The sequence below is a fragment of the Mustela putorius genome, unplaced genomic scaffold (genome assembly GCF_011764305.1).
Source record: "Mustela putorius furo isolate JIRA1106 unplaced genomic scaffold, ASM1176430v1.1 tig00003962_pilon_pilon_pilon, whole genome shotgun sequence".
Classification (NCBI taxonomy): Eukaryota; Metazoa; Chordata; class Mammalia; order Carnivora; family Mustelidae; genus Mustela; species Mustela putorius.
Window position 1 is genome coordinate 18,206,966 of NW_025422106.1, and position 17,420 is coordinate 18,224,385.

At 51.5% G+C, this 17,420-nt stretch overlaps 1 protein-coding gene across 1 annotated transcript; it reads right to left on the reverse strand.

Moving 5' to 3' along the window:
• Positions 1-4,588: 4,588 nt before the first annotated feature.
• On the reverse strand, positions 4,589-16,751 carry TMEM98 (transmembrane protein 98). The gene is made up of 7 exons (XM_004747084.3): positions 16,629-16,751; positions 14,242-14,423; positions 12,578-12,709; positions 11,670-11,703; positions 9,314-9,429; positions 6,904-6,963; positions 4,589-5,405 (listed from the first exon to the last, which is right to left on the reverse strand). Exons 2-7 carry the CDS (start codon positions 14,370-14,372, stop codon positions 5,198-5,200), a joined length of 681 nt encoding a protein of 226 aa, XP_004747141.1. The 5' UTR covers positions 14,373-14,423; positions 16,629-16,751; the 3' UTR covers positions 4,589-5,197.
• Positions 16,752-17,420: the final 669 nt, after the last annotated feature.

The window sequence follows — 17,420 nt, forward strand, 5'->3', positions numbered from 1 at the left end:
GGACAGCAAGGAAATCCTGCTGCACACTGCCTTTCTGAGGTCCCCTGTTGCTCTCCACCTCCACCTTCTCCCACTCACCCAACCTTCTCCCCGCTAATGCCTACTTCTTTTTGTTTTTAAATATTTTTTAAAAGACTATTTTTTTTTAAAGATTTATTTATTTATTTATTTGACAGAGAGAGAGATCACAAGTAGGCATAGAGGCAGGCAGAGAGAGAGAGAGGAGGAAGCAGGCTCCCTGCTGAGCAGAGAGCCCGATGTGGGACTCGATCCCAGGACCCTGAGATCATGACCTGAGCCGAAGGCAGCGGCTCAATCCACTGAGCCACCCAGGCGCCCTAAAAGACTATTTTTTTATTGGACAGAAATCACAAGCAGGCAGAGAGGCAGGCAGAGAGAGAGGGCGAAGCAGCCTCCCCGGCAAGCAGAGATCCTGATGCGGTACTTGATCGCAGGACCCTGAGATCATGACCCGAGCCAAAGGCAGAGACTCAACCCACTGAGCCATCCAGGCGCCCCAGCTGCTACTGCCTGCTTCTCGACAGTTCTGAGACATCTCCGCCATTGCGGAAACTCTCTAGAGCCAGGCTGGGTGTCCCTGTGCTGTGCTCTCATTACAACACATTCCTTACTTAGCACTTACCGCATTGTATCAAAAATGTTTCCACTTTAGACAGTATGCACCTCAGGTGAGGAATTCTATTTCTATTCACTGCTGTATCACAGAGATGTTCAACAGATGACTCTTGAACTAATCAATCATGTAATAAATTAATTATTCCATTTTGCCCCATAAAATTTTGGCACTACCCTAGTAAATGCACGCTTTACTTAAAACGGATCAAATGAAGTCGTGTTGGATGGAGAGAGCCCCTCACCCGTGCCCCAGCCCTCCTTTTAGTACCCATGTACTACCATCCTGTGGGTTGTAACTGATTAGCGAGCCATGAAATTAATGTATGGGTCACCACCATCATTTTTTTCTAAGTGAAAAATATTAAAGCTAGAAGAAAATGGACACTGGTATCTGCTACTCCCCATTGCGGATTCCCCACCCGCCGGCCCCGAGTCGTTGGTTGAGAAATCGAGGTGGAGAGTGGAGTAGGACTTCCTGCTCTGTTTCTTCCAAACTCCAGGAAAGTTACTGATCTCCCTAGGCTATGGTTTCCTTATCTGTAAGACAGGAATGATGAAAACACTGATGGGATGAAACAGCAAGGACCCAGTTATGCCACGAATTCTTACAACTCTGCTCATCAGCTTTTCTGACAGAGATACCACAAATATCCACCAGAAGCCTCCCCAGCTCGAACCCTCCAGCACTTTCTGTTTTGATGCCTACAGCCTCTCCCCTCCTTCCTAACCGGCTGTCCATCCTGCTTTTTACAATTGAGTCACGAGCCCCTCAGACTCAGAGTCAGAGTGATATCAGGCAAATTTCTGGAGTCCTGGAGCCCAATGTCATAGGGCATGAAGTAAATGACTCTTTTGAAATTGCAAATCTGACCTAGTCACTCCCCCGCTTAAAGCCTTTCTAGGCTCAAAGGTCTTCTCCTCAATATATCTATAGGGTCCTCCATGGTCTGACCCCCTGTCCATCCCACACCCCAGCCTCCGCATTTCTCAAATCAGCCATGCTCCCCTGGCCCTTTTCTGTGTTGTCCAGTCTACCCAGAACACCTCTCGGTCCATTGACGGTCTCGACAGCGGCAACTGTTCCTCCCTGGTCTCTTTCCCTATCTGACTCCCCTCTCCCCTGCTCTGCACCCCCCACCAGCACACTGCCACAGCTGAGGTTCAGTCCATGGCTTATTGGTCCCTCTTGCTTCCTAAGGGCAAGGCTGGTGCCTTCTGTTCACTGCACCAGCATCTAGCACATCTCCCCCAGAGTGAGCAAACAGGACGTTTGGGGGAGGGAGGGGTGACAGGGAAGGCATGAGATGGGAGGTGGAGGAGGATAGAGGGACGAAAGGAAGAAAGAGGTGGAAAAGCTTCATTTGACACCTTCCGGAGTTGTCCCAGGTCATAAAGCAATGCAGGGGCTTGGAGCAGTAAGTCATTTTTGGTTTGTTTGTTTGTTTGTTCGTTTGTTTTATTCGTCAGAGGGAAAGAGAGAGAGAGAGCACAAGCAGCCGGGAGTGGCAGGCAGAGGGAGAACCAGGCTCCCTGCTGAGCAAGGAGCACCGATGTGGAGCTCAATCCCAGGACCCTGGGATCCTGACCTGAGTTGAAAGTAAACGCTTAATAGACTGAGCCACGCAGGTTTCCCTAGAAGTTGTTTTCTAAAGATCAGGCTCAGGTGGGCACAGAGAGAGTCTCTGGAGAGAAGGAACTGTGGCATGAGGCAGGTCAGGACAGGGTGAGACGAATGCCAGGAACATGTGCTCTGCCTGGAAGATTCCACAAGCTGGAGGAGGCTCCCTGGGCCGTGCTCTGGAGGAATGTGAGCTTGAGCAATCAACCCTGGGAACACTGATAAGAGGCCGGGAGTACTAACTACCTTTGTGTAAATGTACTTGGGGTAGGGCCGGGACAGGGCTGGGCCACTCTCCCAACGGTAGTGATTCCAGAACTTTGGCCACTCAGTTCCAGAGGTTAGCAACAGAGACCCCTGCTTGGACAGAGCCATGGTAACTGAGGTGTTACCTCTGGGTCACCTGCCTCAGGGCAAGGCAAGGGGGCTTCGGGGAGAAACGCATTAATATTGGCTAATGAGGACCAGGTGCATAACTGGGCATTTCACATCGCTTGACATACCAACCCAGGGAGGTAGGAAGCAGCCTTGATTTTATAGATAAAAAAGCTAAGGACCAGAGAAGTTAAATAACCTGTCCAAGCTTACACAGTAGATGACAGTGTTCAAATTTCAACCTAATTGTTTGATTTCAAAGATCTTATTCCTTTCACACCCAATTTCTATCCCTGAGTAATTCCTTCTTCATTTCGAATTTGAATCAAGGCAGGAGGGGCTGCATGTCATAGAAGATCTGCCACTCACAGACCTGTAACCCTGGGGATAAAAATACATTATATGTTTATTGAAAAATAAATAAATTTAATTTTTAAAAAATTAAAAAAATTTTTTAAATTAAAAATTAAAAAAAAAAAAAGATCTGCCACTATAAACAAAGATGCTAGGGAACTGGGGACCTAGGATGTGTCCCTCCTCTGGGAAACCACACCTGGCTGGATCCCCCAGGCTCACCAACCAGACTCTGTTAAGGAGGAAGCTAACTTTGGCCAACTCCCAAAGGAGCCACAAGAAGGAGGGTTGCCTCCCCCTCCAGATGGTGCTTCTACGTCAACTAACACCTACCTTGTCCAAAGTTGTCTTAGTTGTCCAGCACTGGAGACAAAAGAAAAACTATACAGTAGCGGAATCAGAGATCCTACAGTCCAGCAGGCATTCCCCAGGTGTCCAGCAACCTCTCCCTACAGTAATCCACGGCTTAGCGAAGGTTTTGGGACTGGCCTGGGCTCCTAGAAGAGAGGTGACACCAGGTGTGGTTCCGGGGATGCTGAGAAACTTCATCCCCACCTGCCATGCCTGGTGGAGGGTGTTTAAGATACTAAACCCACAGCTGCCGCTCTGGCTTAGGGCTCAGACCCAGGTTAAAAGGCAGGGGCACTTACAACGGTGGCAACGGTTGCAACCTTAACAGAAAGTTGTTTCTAATCTGGTTAGGAATGCCAGTTTTGAAAGAAAAGGGGGAAAAAAATAAAAACAGGACTATGGATGTCTCTTTGAGGAGACCACAAATGGAAAAGTGCAAGTGGCTTTGTGGACATGGCCCATTCCCAGCCCACCAGCAGGACAAGAAAGTTAGTGACACTTAGCATGTGGTCAGAGCTGATGGGAATGGGACAATCCAATAAGGCGCCCCGTAATCAGGAATCCATCCATCAGTCCAACGCACGCCAACTCCAGCTTTCTGCTCCTGACTCCATTTCCCTGGTGGGAATGGTATACGACGTGATGGTCAGAGGCATCCTGCTTTCCAGGAAAGAACAGACTGTGCCCAATGGCATGTTTCAGTGACACACAAGGCCCCCATCTTGGACTTGGGAATACGGGTTCCTGCATCTCTAGAATCAGACTGACACATCGGCTGACAATGGGACCGGAATATGCTAAACAGCACGGCATGTGAACCAAGGCAGCCCCCTAGTCAGGGTCCACTTCCAAGAGCCAGGGTGGCTCTGAGATCCTGGGAGAGAGCAACGTACATCAGTCTCTCCGATGTGCTCATGGCGGCAATCGTGTGATTTGGAGGTACGTCCAGATTATGCCGTTGTGATTTTGGGTACCGCAAAGGTCTCCAGTCACAAAAATGCCCCTCATCTTTCAATATTTGCAAAACCATGAGATCCCAAAAGCACGGGGAACACATCCTTCATGGATGTTAGTGCTCGTGCGGAAACTACTATGGGGGTAATTCTGCCTCAACTCTGAAGGGCCTTTAATGCCTCTTTTTGGGTCATACACACAAGATAGTCTCAGGATTCTTAGGCTCTCTTCTTCCATTCTGGGTTCTCAAATACGTCCCACCGCACCCCACATATTGAATTCAATAACCACTACTCAACGGAAATCTCAGTGAAAGTTTACTGTCCTCCTAGTGGTAGATAGGTAGAATTGCAGGCACAGGGACAGAAGGGGAAGAATCAACCCCATGAGGCTCACTTTCAAATCCAAACCTGGTTAAGGGAAGGAGGGACTCTGGATGCCTCGGGGGCCCAGGCAGATGTTACAAATAAATGAACAAGTCCCCGGCAAGGGAGTACCAGCCCTGTGGAGAGAGACAGCGCCTACTGAGCTCCTGCTGATTTTCTTCTGAAAATGCATGTCAGAGTTGCCTTATCCTCTGATTGTCTACGAGAAGCCAGAGACTCTTGATTTTAACGCGAAACCTTGTGATTTTTAGATGGTGGCTCCATTCTCTTGAAAACACTAGGTGAGCTCAATAAAGCGGCCGCTCCATCAGTTTCTAAAGCTCTGCCGCACAGAGGGTGGCGGTCGTCTCCTCCAACTGTGGTGTTAGACTGCCACTCGCCAGCCGCCACGGGCCATTGCAACCGAGACCGCAGCTACACACAGAGCCTCAGAGAACACCTAACACTACGGGCAGCAGGTGCAGGGCAGGGGATAGGGGAGGCTCCCAGGATCCGAGGAGCCACCCGGGGATGGCAACAGGCACTAAATGGCCGACTGTTCCTGCAGGAAACCTTCAGGGGCTGGGAGGCCTTTATCTGTCTCAGAAGCCAGGGCTGCTTCTCGAAGGACTTCCAAGTGCTCCTCAGCGGCTGACAGTGACTGGTCAATCCAATCCAGGCCCCCGGTCAGGTGGCAGGCATTCCTGGTCACCAGCACCAGATGGCTGACGGACAGGAGCAGGGCAGTTGTCCTAGAAAAAGCAACGGGATCAGTTTCCCCAGGAAAGGAGGGATTTAGCACCAAAGCCCACGCAGGCGGACGCTAGTCTGGTATGCTCCAAACTGGAGGCCCTTCCCCAGGAGGCTTGGGGGTAATTTAAAGACGGTTCCACATGCAAATAAATCTGAGAATGGCTGGTTTCAGCAGGGTTAACTGAAGCCTCCTCTGGGCTTTGAACACGCATGGTAAAGCTTTCAGGAAAGAATACAACGGGGCGTGGCTGGCTAACTTATTTAAGACCGGGGAGCCTATTTTCAGCAGCACACCTATGAACATCTCCCAGGTCAGGGTTTTGTAGGACAGTACGGATCTGGTCAATTAGACGAGCACATCTCCAACCGCGGCCCGCTACAGACAGGGAAAGCTAGACATCCCCCTGCCTGGGGCATCCCTCACAGATTTTGAATCAATAAGGCCCCAAGTGGGTTTACACTGCTCGAAAAACAGAATTTAACTGAAAACCAAATTGAGAAGGAGTGGTTTTTTTCCCCCTCAGTATTGGAAAATTCACCATAGAATATCATTTATATAGTGAGTGTGCATGTCTGTGGGAACATATCGCACAGTTCCAGCCTGTGGACACAGCCTGTGGACACAGCTGGGCAGCAGTAGGAGCAGGACAGAAAAGCCAACTGAAGGGGCGCCTGGGTGGCTCAGTTGTTAAGCATCTGTCTTCAGCACAGGTCATTGTCCCAGGGTCCTGGGTTTGAACCCGGCATCAGGCTCCCTGCTCGGCGGGGAGCTTGCTTCTCCCTCCCACTCCCCCTGCTTGCGCTCCCGCTCTCGCTGTCTCTCTCCGTCAAATAAATAAAATCTTTTTTTTAAAAAATGCAATCTGACACGGGGTATGAGCCACTGTCTATCTGGCAACCATCACACACAACAGCTCTAGGAAATGATCATGTACATCCAAAAGACAAAAGAATCCCCCCCCCCTTTTTTTAAAAGAGTTTGCACTGGTGGAGAGCACATCATTTCAAAAGCCAAAGGGTGCTCGATGTACTAGGGGGCGGATCTCAAGAGGGGAGGGGTCCCGGGTTTGTCCCATGGAAAGGGAACACAGCTTGAGCTTTCCCTTTCTTTCCCCCTGGCCCTGCTCCACACCTACCCCACCCACCCGCTGGGCAGCACTCACAGTTGGGGTGTGTCTGCTTCCGGGGTCCAAAGAGCAGAGGCCGCGGATGAGGGAAGTGGGAGGGAGGGAAGTTGCAGACAGGTCTTAGCATGGCCAGATGTTCACGTGTAAAAATTCAAAATCTAAGACTGGCTCTGCCTAATCCCAGGTCTCAGGCAGGGTATGAGCCTCTCTCACCATTCACAGGGCAATGAACAGTGCCCAAAGCCCGCACAGCTCCGGGAGTCCAGCAAAACAGCGCTCTACCCAGCAACCCAAACACCGAACCTCACAGATGTGATGGAACGGGGAGCTTCCAGCAGGAGAAGCCCAATGGCCCCTCCACCCCTCTCACCGTGCCTCCAGGAGCTTGGGGTCCAGCGGAGGGTACATCGATCTCACCACATCGTCCACTCTGGGCAGGAGGCAAAACGTTTTCAGAACTTCACTTTCCTTCTGTCCTTGTCCCCATCCTGCCTTCCTCCCTCTCCTTCTGCTCTCCTGATCTTCGTGCCCCCACCTTTAGTGACTCCTTCTCTAACTGCTCTTGCATTCTCAGACAGACATAAACAGAAAGACTGGTGGTTCAGGTGAGAGAATGTTTTGTTTTCTGGTTTCAAGTCCCCATAGTCTAGAAAGTGTAAGTTCACACATCTCGGGTGACGTTCAAGATATGTTACTAAATTTAAGAGGCAAGCTGCTGGACATTATATGAAGTTTGACGGATCCGTTTGCATGAAAATAAGTAGACACGAAGCTATGACACGAAGGACCCAGCTAGCACGCAGGAACACTGACCATTCACTAGTGCCCCCTCCAGGGATTGGGATGGGGTGAAATGAGGGGTTCCTTCACTTTCCAGATAATCTATTTCTGCAATGTTTTGACTTTTATAAGTACTTACTATTATTGTGTTTTTAAAAACAGTGCAACATTAGGAAAAAACTAGGGGAAAAAAATAAAACCCTACGAGTTTAATTTGGGTCCAAACTGCTTCATTGGATTTCCTTTCCATTATGGTACAATTCATGGTTTTGTTTTGTTTTGTTTTGTTTTAAACCAAGTTCAGAAAGGAACTACTATTCATTCCGACTTGCAGGGTTCAAAATTTTCATCTAAATCCTTGCTCCTGGACCACTTGATAGGAAGAAAAAATAATGATGCAATGTTTGATTTTGAAAATAAACGTCTGCAATGTTCTCGTCTCGGGGCTGAGGGGCTGGTGAGGACATGCGGAGGACTGTGGGCTGCCGTCTTCACCGGCCCCTTTCTCTGTAGTGTCCCGAAGCTGAAGCCACTCACCTCAAAACTAATATGCTAACACACGATGTGTGGAGGAAATGGAGCAAGAGAAACAATGGGGACACACACACAACACACACACACACACACACACACACACACACACACAAAATGGCCAGAAGGATAAAGACATGCAGAGGCAGAAAGACAAAGCAAGGACACAGATTGAATTACGGCACAGAGCGTTCTAGAAGTAGTCCAAGGGACTCGGTAGGAGGGCCAGAGTGTGCCCGGTTAGGTATACCTGCTGAACAACGCCACACCCACCCTCTCGCACCAGAGCCAACCATCATGGGAAGCATGACAAGGGTCCAGCGGAGATGAGCAGTGCAGGGTCTCCACCAACAATGGTGGCCAGTGGAATGCCCGGTGCCTGCCCAGAGCCTGGGCTGGACTGCCTTCTGGCTGGGCTGACACAAGTCCTGTGACCACACCCACCCAGGACAGCTCCAGAGAAAGCCAACAACTGTTCTGGGCTGAGTCCCTCCCCCAGATTCTCTCCCTCCTACTTTCTCAACTCACTTAACTCCCGGGACAGAGTTCAAGGGCACCAACTCTTTCATATTCCTTCCTTGGCCTGGCTCTTCGTGATCTACCCGAGGCCATGCAACCAGGAAACCGAGAGCCCCCAGAACTCACAGGGATGCCACCATTCCCACCAGGGATGTGGAGGAACCGCTCTGGTTAGTGAGGGGGCCAGACTGATTAAGAGAACATCCTGAGCAGGGAGAACTCCCGACGCCGGCACATCCACATACCGGCCACCAGATGGCAGCACAAACTCAGTACCACCCTTCTGTGGAAGAAAAGGGCTTTCTATTTCTCCACAAAGTCAAGCCCAAATGAGGGGGTGTAGTTGTTGACTGCAATCCTGCTGGCTGCCTCCCACATGGGATTTTGCAGACAGCCTGGAATTTGGGAGATCTGAAATGAAGTATGGCTTCACTGTCCCGCACCACCACCCAATCCTGGAGGCTACTGGCTGGGCCATGGTTAGGGCAGCGGGTGACAGGGAGGTAGCAAGGAGTGGGTCCCCAAAACTAGTCTCCAGCACAAATAGGGCAGGGTGGGGCATGGCCCGCAGGTCACTGCATAGAGGGGTGTGGACACCAGTGGGAAGTGCGCCTACTGGCCCAGAGCCTGGGAGGGAGGGAAGGCAGGCAGCCCCAGCTCGTATGGGAGCAGCCACAATAGGATCTGCAGAATGGACTAGAAGCATACTAGTCGCATGCTAAGTTCCCCAAAAAGCTGACTGGAGGAGGCCTGTGGGAGGTGGGGGGAACCATGTGAGACCACCCAGCTTGGTCTCTCAGTACCTAAACCCTCCTGAATGCTCTGTAAATGTCCTGGACATGAGTAACCAAAGTTGTCTGTGTGGTTTCTTTGAGGAGCCTGGCCCACCTGCCATCTCAGCTTCTGACCTCCCCTCCCCCTCACCCCATGGAGTGTGGGACCTCACTCACCTGGGGCTGATCCGCTTGGCCACCACGATGATATCACTGACACTGGCTGAGGTCTTCATCTTGGCCCCGGAGCCCATTGTCATGGCAACAAGTTTTTCTGTCAGAGTGTGACAAATCTAACACAGAAGGGAGGAGAGAGGTGAGAAGGGGTGCCCCAGGCTCCCCCAAGAGCATCTGCCACCCCCACAAACAAATATGACCCCTACCTTGGATTCCATCTCATACCTCGGGGCCCTGTAACCTAGTGGGCAAGTTGAGGTCAGAAGCACACAGAAACGAGAGGAGGGAGAGACAGAAGCCGAGAACAAGGCCGGGTGAGGAGGGAGGGGTGGGAACCTCAGACCAGGGTCAGCGTTTCCATTTAGAGAAGTCGGAGCTGAAATAATCTGTCTAAGACAAATCATGTGTTCTAATTCCACCTTCTCATTTCGGGGGAAAAACCTATTTTCTCTCTCTATTCCATCACCTCACGGCTTAGTCTTCCAGAAGGCTAAACCTCTCCCACAGGGCACCCTCAGAAGCACCGCAGGACAAAGGGCAACTGTTCCCTTGAAGTACATCCACCAACAGAGGCACTGAGTTCCACAACTTTCTAGGGTGATACTCAGTACGTCTGTCAAGAGGACTCCGGTGGTGAAAGGGGCTTCAAAAAAAGCAGGGAATGGGGCACCTGGGTAGCTCAGTGGATTAAAGCCTCTGCCTTCTGCTGGGGCCATGATCTCAGGGTCCTGGGATCAAGCCCTGCTTCAGGCTCTCTGCCCAGCGGGGAGCCTGCTTCCCCCTCTCCCTGCCTGCCTCTCTGCCTACTTGTGATCTCTGTCTGTTGAATAAATAAATAAAATCTTAAAAAAAAAAAAAGACAGTTTCTTGCTTAAAAAAAAAAAAAGGGCAGGGAAAAGGCAAGATGATGACATGAGGCCTTTATCATCACCCGTCAACAGTGCTGGCCACCCCAAGGTGGAAGGCCACCTCCCTTCCTCACCTCCTTGATGTACTTGTGTCCTTGGCAAATAGGTTCCATGACCTGTCTCATACTCGGAGCTGGGAAGGAGGGCAGAAAGGCCAAGGACCACCCAGGAGAGAGCCTCGGCCACAGGGACTGAAGGGCAGGCGGTCAAGCAAAAGAGACGTCCGATCCCAGGGCCGCTCTTTTGATGGGAGACTCTCAGGAGGGGCCATTGATTCCAGTCCAGGAGGCGTCCTTCCTGCTGCCTTATCCCCCGCCTCCAATACCTCCCATACCTGCCTTTACCCTCCCCCTCCAATAGGCAAGCCCAGAGACAAAACCCAGTCCCTCACCCATCCTAGCTGGGAGACAGGAGTGGAATACAGCGTTACTGCTCAAGTCATTAGCCCCATCTATCTGTAACCATATCCACACCCAGAGAGCTTCTTAGAATTAAGTAATCCTGGACTCTGTGACAATAATTTCCTACTAGGTACTCCTTTGTCCCCTATGAGAGACAGCTAAAGAAGAGAAAAGATGAACGACTTTTTTAGCTTGCTTGCTTATTTATTTATTTATTTTTAAGCCCAGAGCTGGGCTTGAACTCACAACTCTGAGATCAAGACCTGAGCTGAGATCAAGAGTCCGACGCTCAACCCACTGAGTCACCCAGGAACCCCAAAAGGCTTTTTCATATGTTGTACTGAGTGACACTGAAGAAACGATAAAGCTGTCTTTTTAGAAATGTTGAATAATTACTGGACAAGAAGATAAATGTGTAATCGGTTTTCCAAGTTACTGAGATGAAGAACACAACAATATCTGCCATTGGCCAAATATTTCACTATTATTATTATATCAGGCAAGAATTGAAAAACAAATGTTAAAGCTATAAAAATTACCCCAAACTACAAAACCTAGCCAAAATGCAGATTGGATGCAATTTTCCCCCCCAATCGCAGAGGTGACAAGAATGAGAAGGAACCCAATCTGCCTTCAGGTACTCGTGGTTTCGATTTTCCAACATTCGACAGACTACTGTCCGGGCCAGTGAGGAATGTTCTAGTAAGTGGATAAGTCCAGACATGGGACTCAACCTGCAAAGGGCTGAGCTCTTTGTTAATGAAAGAAAGCGCCGGGGGAGGGGCTGGGGAGATCATTGCCCCGTGGCATCACTGTCTCAGGAGGACCAGGCAAAATAAAATCTTTGAAAGGGTCACAAGAGCACTAAAGTGGGGGTAGAAACAGTGGAAACTCCCAAGTGTCAGGTCTGTTTTTAAAAAGCCTCTTGCACGGATTCAGCGCCCTACCTAGAAAGACCCATTTCAACAGTCCGAGCACCGCAGCGCTTTGATGACCACGCCCCCACGCCCCACCCCCACTTACATCGTGGGAAATTATAAGTATTACCTTCAAGATGGCAATGCAGTGGGACATGAGACCCCTGGGGAGACAAGAAGAATCTGTCAGTGCTTCTCTGTCGAGGTCCCCCTCGCTCCCACGACCAGCTCTGTCCCCCATCTAGCTCAGACCCTCCTAGACACCACCTAGAAATGCCTCCGGGTTCAACTGAACAAGTCCACGAGCGAAATAAGGAGACACCTTCTTTCCTTCCCTTCCCCCCCCCCCCCACGCAGCTGCCTCTTCCAGGTTGCGCTCACCTGTCAAGTCATTCTTAGAACTCTGAGCTTCTGACACTGCTCCCTCCAGCCCGTGTGTCCTTCCCCTTATCCTCAGCCTGGTGACCATCTCATCTTTCAAGATCCAGGTCAAAAGGCACCTAATTTGTGGTAGCCTTCATGAAAGCCTCCTCCATCTCCCCACCCCAGGCAGCTCTAGAGATTGCCATCGCTGTGTGCCCACGGCACCGCACGGAGACCCGCTCTCACTTCGGAGATAGGGTGTTGTAGAATTCTGTCTCTCCCATCAGTTCAGTATCTGTAGTAACTGGCCCAGTGTCCTGCCCATAAGGCCCCCCTCACACCCGGCCAGTGAACAATAAGGGCTCGGAGCAGCTTACACGTCTCAACAGGTAGTGGCTCCTGCTGGATGGAGAGACAAAGGCTTCATCCCTGAAGACTGCGTGCAAACTTTACCCCAGGGGCCTTGGTGTTTAGGTGTACGAAATGGGGAGGGGAAGGGGCACAATCACTGTCATACCATAATCTGATCCCCACCCCCAAAAAGAGCAGCAGGAGAGCACAGGGCTCCCAGACACCCAGCAGTGCTTGGCAAAGGAAGCCGGAAAGGGGCACCCGGAGACCCTGTGTGCCATCCTCAGGGGAGTGAAGCAAACAAAATGGTCCCTAAGGCCTTACGAGGCATCTTCAATCCAGTCTTCGTTCTCCAGAATGGCCTCGATGTGAGGGTTGGTAATGACCACATCGTCTAGCTCCAGCTCTGATGGCTCCGACTGTGTCTCCATGGCACCAATGAGGTCCACAATGGGCCTGGAACGAAAAGCCCAGGAAAGTGGTTTCAGGATGGGTGGCCGTTGCTGACCCCTCCTCACCGAGACCCATGTATTCCCCAAGAGGATGTAGGAAGTTAGTAAGGATGATATTGACCTCGTGTCCCAGATCCAGGCCTAACCTTAGTGGGACTGCGGGTGCGGGCAGGACACATGGCTGGAGGCGGGTCGAGGAGGCAGGCCGGGGTGCAAAGAAGAAAAGTGAAGCAGAATGAGAGGAGCCACAAAGAGACAAGCAGAGCCACAGCCATAAATAGAGACGTCTTAGGTCTGCTCCTTCCACACAGAATAACACACTTTTGTGAAACTTATTTTCTCTTTGGGGAGCCCAGAGGGCTCAGTCGGTTATGCATCTGACTCTTGTCTCAGCTCAGATCTTGATCTTAAGACTGTGAGTTCAAGCCCTGTGTTGGCCCTCATGCCCAGCATGGAGCCTACTTAAGAAAAACAAATAACCAAACAAAGCAAAAAAACCCCTTATTTCCCCTTTAAGCCTACTGTATATGGAGAAGCTGACGTTCCTATTACACAAACCTATCTGGTCTGCAGAATCACTCTCAGGAAGGACTGGAGGATGGACGCTGGTCCGCCCGCATAACCCCAGCCCCTCCTCATTCTACAGGAGAAGTAACAACACCTACTTTACAATCAGGTTCTTGACAAACATAGCCTTCCGTTTGATAGCAGAGCTTTTCTGGGTCATATAAACAGGCATTTACAAATTATTCACCTGGTCAGAGACGCTGATAGGATTCAGTAGAGGGGTAAGAGAAACCAAGGGTTAGTTGCCAGGGTTCCTTAGGGGTCTATCAATTAAAATATCCCTAAACTGGGGTGCCTGGGTGGCTCAGTGGGTTAAAGCCTCTGCCTTCGGCTCAGGTCATGATCCCAGGGTCGATCCCAGGGTCCTGGGATCAAGCCCCACATCGGGCTCTCCGCTCAGCAGGGAGCCTGTTTCCCTTCCTCTCTCTCTGCCTGCCTCTCTGCCTACTTGTGATCTCTGTCAAATAAATAAAACCTTTAAAAAAACAAAAACAAACAAAAATAATCCCTAAACGGAAAATAAGATCTTGCTCATAAAATCTCTTGCACACAAAAGACATCAGGAAAAAACCTGTGCCAAGAAGGAGACAGTCCCATGCTGGGATTTCACAAAATCCAGTATCTTGCCACTTCTGTGTGTGGCTGGAGTGCAGGCATGGGATTTCTGCTCCTATGAGTTTGGCTGGAAAGACATCGGGCTTATTCATAGGCCAAGCGAAGTGGCCAGTTCCAGAGAGGTGGCCACATCTTTTGCTAGGTGAACACGTTCAGGGAATTTCTCCTTTGTTCAGGGCCATTGCTGAAGCTCTAAGTTCTCTCTTGGAAAGGAAGCCTTCAAGTACCATTTTAGAGACAAAAAACTGAGCTGGAGTTGCCCAGTGCCAAACCTCTTGGGCCCCTCTCCTTTCCGGTTGCTGGAGCCCCTGGAGGAGCCCACCTCTCCTCCTTGCCCTCCCTGGGCGCACTCACTTGGAATCGTAGCGCTGCAGCAGATCCCGAGGCCGGCAATACCGCTGCCTGCAAACCACCACCAATGCTGCAAATGAGGCCAGGAAGATGGTGGCCAGCACACCTATGGCGACAATCACCACAGTCTCCATGCTTCTGGGTGGCTCCCTCCGTCCCCGTCACATACCCAGCGTGGGCTCAATCTTAGAAGACATAAGGGCAGAGGAGACCTTGGTAACAGTAGCGAAAGAGAGTGGGGCAGTGGGGGTCTTACCTGCTGGGGGGGGGGGCACAGCAGAGAGCCATGTCCCCCCAAGTCACCTGCAGAGACCAAGTTACCTGCTAGGGGAGGGGGACACAGAGAGCCAAGTTCCCACTCCAGAGACCTGAGGGCCTAAACAGAATCGAGATGCATTTTATGTCCTGCCCCAAATTTGCCTTTTGTTTAATTAAGAGTTTGCCACCTGCTGGACCAGGATGGCCTTTTAAACCTGGACAGAGGGACACATTTTAATGAGCACTATTGTTTCACAGCTCCACGGAGTGCAGGAGAGAATATTCTCCCAAAAAGGGCAGGATGGCATTTACTGAGAATCTCCACCGTGCCAGACACTTTGTGTTAACCCTGAGGTAGGTATTAATATCCCCATTTTACAGTTGAGAAAACCGAGGTTCGGGGAAGTTAAGTAATTTGTCTAAGTTTCTGTAGTCAGAAAGTAGAAATCCATCCACCTCAATTGAGATGGGCATTCACCTCCCTTTCCCTTTCTAATGAGGGAAGAAGATTCTAAAAATTCTGGAAAGGGATTTGACTGTCAGTTTCAGTGTAGGAAACTTAACAAATGGTGTTAAAGTGTTCTTTGCCTACTGCCTGTTTTCACTCAGGAGGTTCTACCACACCTATGTTAGACTCCCGCAGAGGAACAGGGCACCTAAGAAAAGTATATACTCATTGCAGGTTCTTACTTCTGTTTCTTTGAGCAAGTCTCTTCCCCTGTCTGGGCTTTAATTTTTCCACCTGCAAAAGAGGGTCTTTGATCTAGGAATCCAGGACGAAGGACTTATTCTACACTACATGTCTCCGAGGATCCAAATGTTCCCAACTGTCATTCAATAAGCATTTATTGGTCATCTGCTAGGCACCGAGCACTAGGCAGGATTCTGAAGACTGCAGATAAATCAGACATGGACCCCAAACCCTGAGGAGGGAGAAAGAGGAAGACAGGAAGACAAATGTTTGCTGCTTGCTTGTCAACCTCTTCTCTGGCTCCTCAACTCCCTGTGTCTATGCTACATGGCAGGGTACACAGACTAGAGACAACCGTGCTTGCAACTGTGCTTGCAGGCTAACTGCCTGCTTTGCAGGGCAGATGACATCTGATCTGGGTTTTGAAGGATGAGTAGGAGTTTGCTGGGTGGACAGCAAGCCAACGTGGTTGGCTCAAAGTGCCCAGGAGGCCTTTCTCATAGGTTCCACAGAGCAGCTGCTCTACCATCTCAAACTCACTTGCTCAGGGGGGTGAGAAGGTTAGGGTTTGTCTCTTTCATTTCTGCATTTCCCCTGGGGGCTGGAGGAGGCAGGAGGTAATTCTCAGGGTCTGCTCAAGTTCTCCAGATGTGTGTCTCTACACCTTCCCTCCTAAAGGGCTACCTCCTTTAGACCTTTTTCTTTCCTTTTCTCATTTCTGTGTCTCTGTCTCCGTATCTCTCCATTTTCCCCTCTAGACATGTTACCCCTTCCCCAGTCTTCCCTTTCCCCTCCCCCAGCGCCACGGGCCTCCAAGACCACCCGCTTTGTCTCCTCTTCCTGCAGACCGCTCCAGTGTGTTTCTCTGAAGCGGAGGAGATCTCTGAGTTTTCGCTGCCTTACTCAGTGATTTGTCAGTATGAGTCTTTGTGTGTTTTTTCTTCTTTTGTGTGTGTTTCAGGATGAGTTTTTGTCTCTTCTTTGTATAAGCTTGGGTAGGTCTCATTTCTTGAAGTGTGTGTGTGTGTGTGTGTGTGTGTGTGTGTCCCACCCCTTCTCCGCCATAGAATTCGAAATCCACCAGGATGTGCGTGTGCGTGTGTCCCACCTCCTTCTCCTCCATGGAGTTCTAAATCTACCCGGATAAAATAGCCCCAAGCCCCTGCCACCCAGAACAGCCGCCCCGACACCCAGGTCGGAGGAAGGGACCCCCACCCGGCCCGGTGCTGGGCTTGTAGGGCTCCCACGCGCGCAGCTGCAACTTTGCCCAACTTTCGCGCGGCCGGGCTGCGCCGCACGGGCTCCGCGGCCGCAACAAAGGGGCGGGCGCCCTCCCCCCCCCCCACTTCCCAGTCATCAGCCCCGATCTCCGACTCCCCCGCCCCCGACGCGCCTGGCACCCCGACTCCCGCGGTACCCGGACGCAGCGAGGCCCACCCACCTCAGGCCGCAGCCGCAGGACGCATTCGGGGGCGCTCCGGCCGCCGGGCCCCCGCCGATAGCAAAGTCCGGGCGCGGGACTCGCGGGCGGCTCCTGCGAGCGGGGCATGCCGGGAAGGAGCTGGGCTGTCCGAAGGAATCAAGATAAAGTCCCCGGGCGCCAAACCCCCAGGTGGGGGCTGGGGGCTCATCCAAATCCCCCGCTACCAGGCACCGCCGTCCCCGCCGGGCTCGGGGCGGGCCGGGGGTTGGGGCGGAGGGAGGCCTGGCAGAGGGGAGGCCCTCCCTTAGCCCCCCAGCAGGCGCTCCTCGAGCCCCCTGCCCCGGAAGCCAAGCCCGGCAGAAGGAGGCCTCCCGGGTCCTTGCCACCCCACACCCCTGCGAGCTGGCCGTCCGGTGGGGGCTGCAGAGACTGAGCCCATTCCACAGTGGGCTGGCCGGGCAGCCAGTCCTCTCTTACGTGCTGTGGCTTCAATCCTAGCTCTGTCACGCACTAGCTGTGGACCGCTTATTTCACTGTCCTTGGTTTCCTCATCTGTAAAGTGGGACCGCTACTTGCTCAGAGCTGCCTGACCCCGGGCAGAACGCTGGACAGCCTCACGCACGCGCACTGGGCACACAAGCAGGCCCACCCCAAACAGTTGCTGTGCCAGGGACAAGCATAGAAATACAGGACTCTGGCTGGCTGGCCTGCTCCTTCGCTTTGCACTTGCCTCTAGGGACCCAGGGAACTGCCGTTAATTACTTCACAGCTCCCACTCTGCAAACAGCCATCCCTTGGCCATCGCTCTGG

Coding starts and splice junctions, on each gene's coding strand:
- TMEM98 (XM_004747084.3), bottom strand. CDS start 14,372: ATGGAGACTGTGGTGATTGTCGCCATAGGTGTGCTGGCCACCATCTTC. Junction 6,964..9,313: donor GCCAAGCGGATCAGCCCCAG/GTGAGTGAGGTC, acceptor CCTCCTGCCCAG/AGTGGACGATGTGGTGAGAT. Junction 5,406..6,903: donor CCCAAGCTCCTGGAGGCACG/GTGAGAGGGGTG, acceptor TGCTTTTTCTAG/GACAACTGCCCTGCTCCTGT.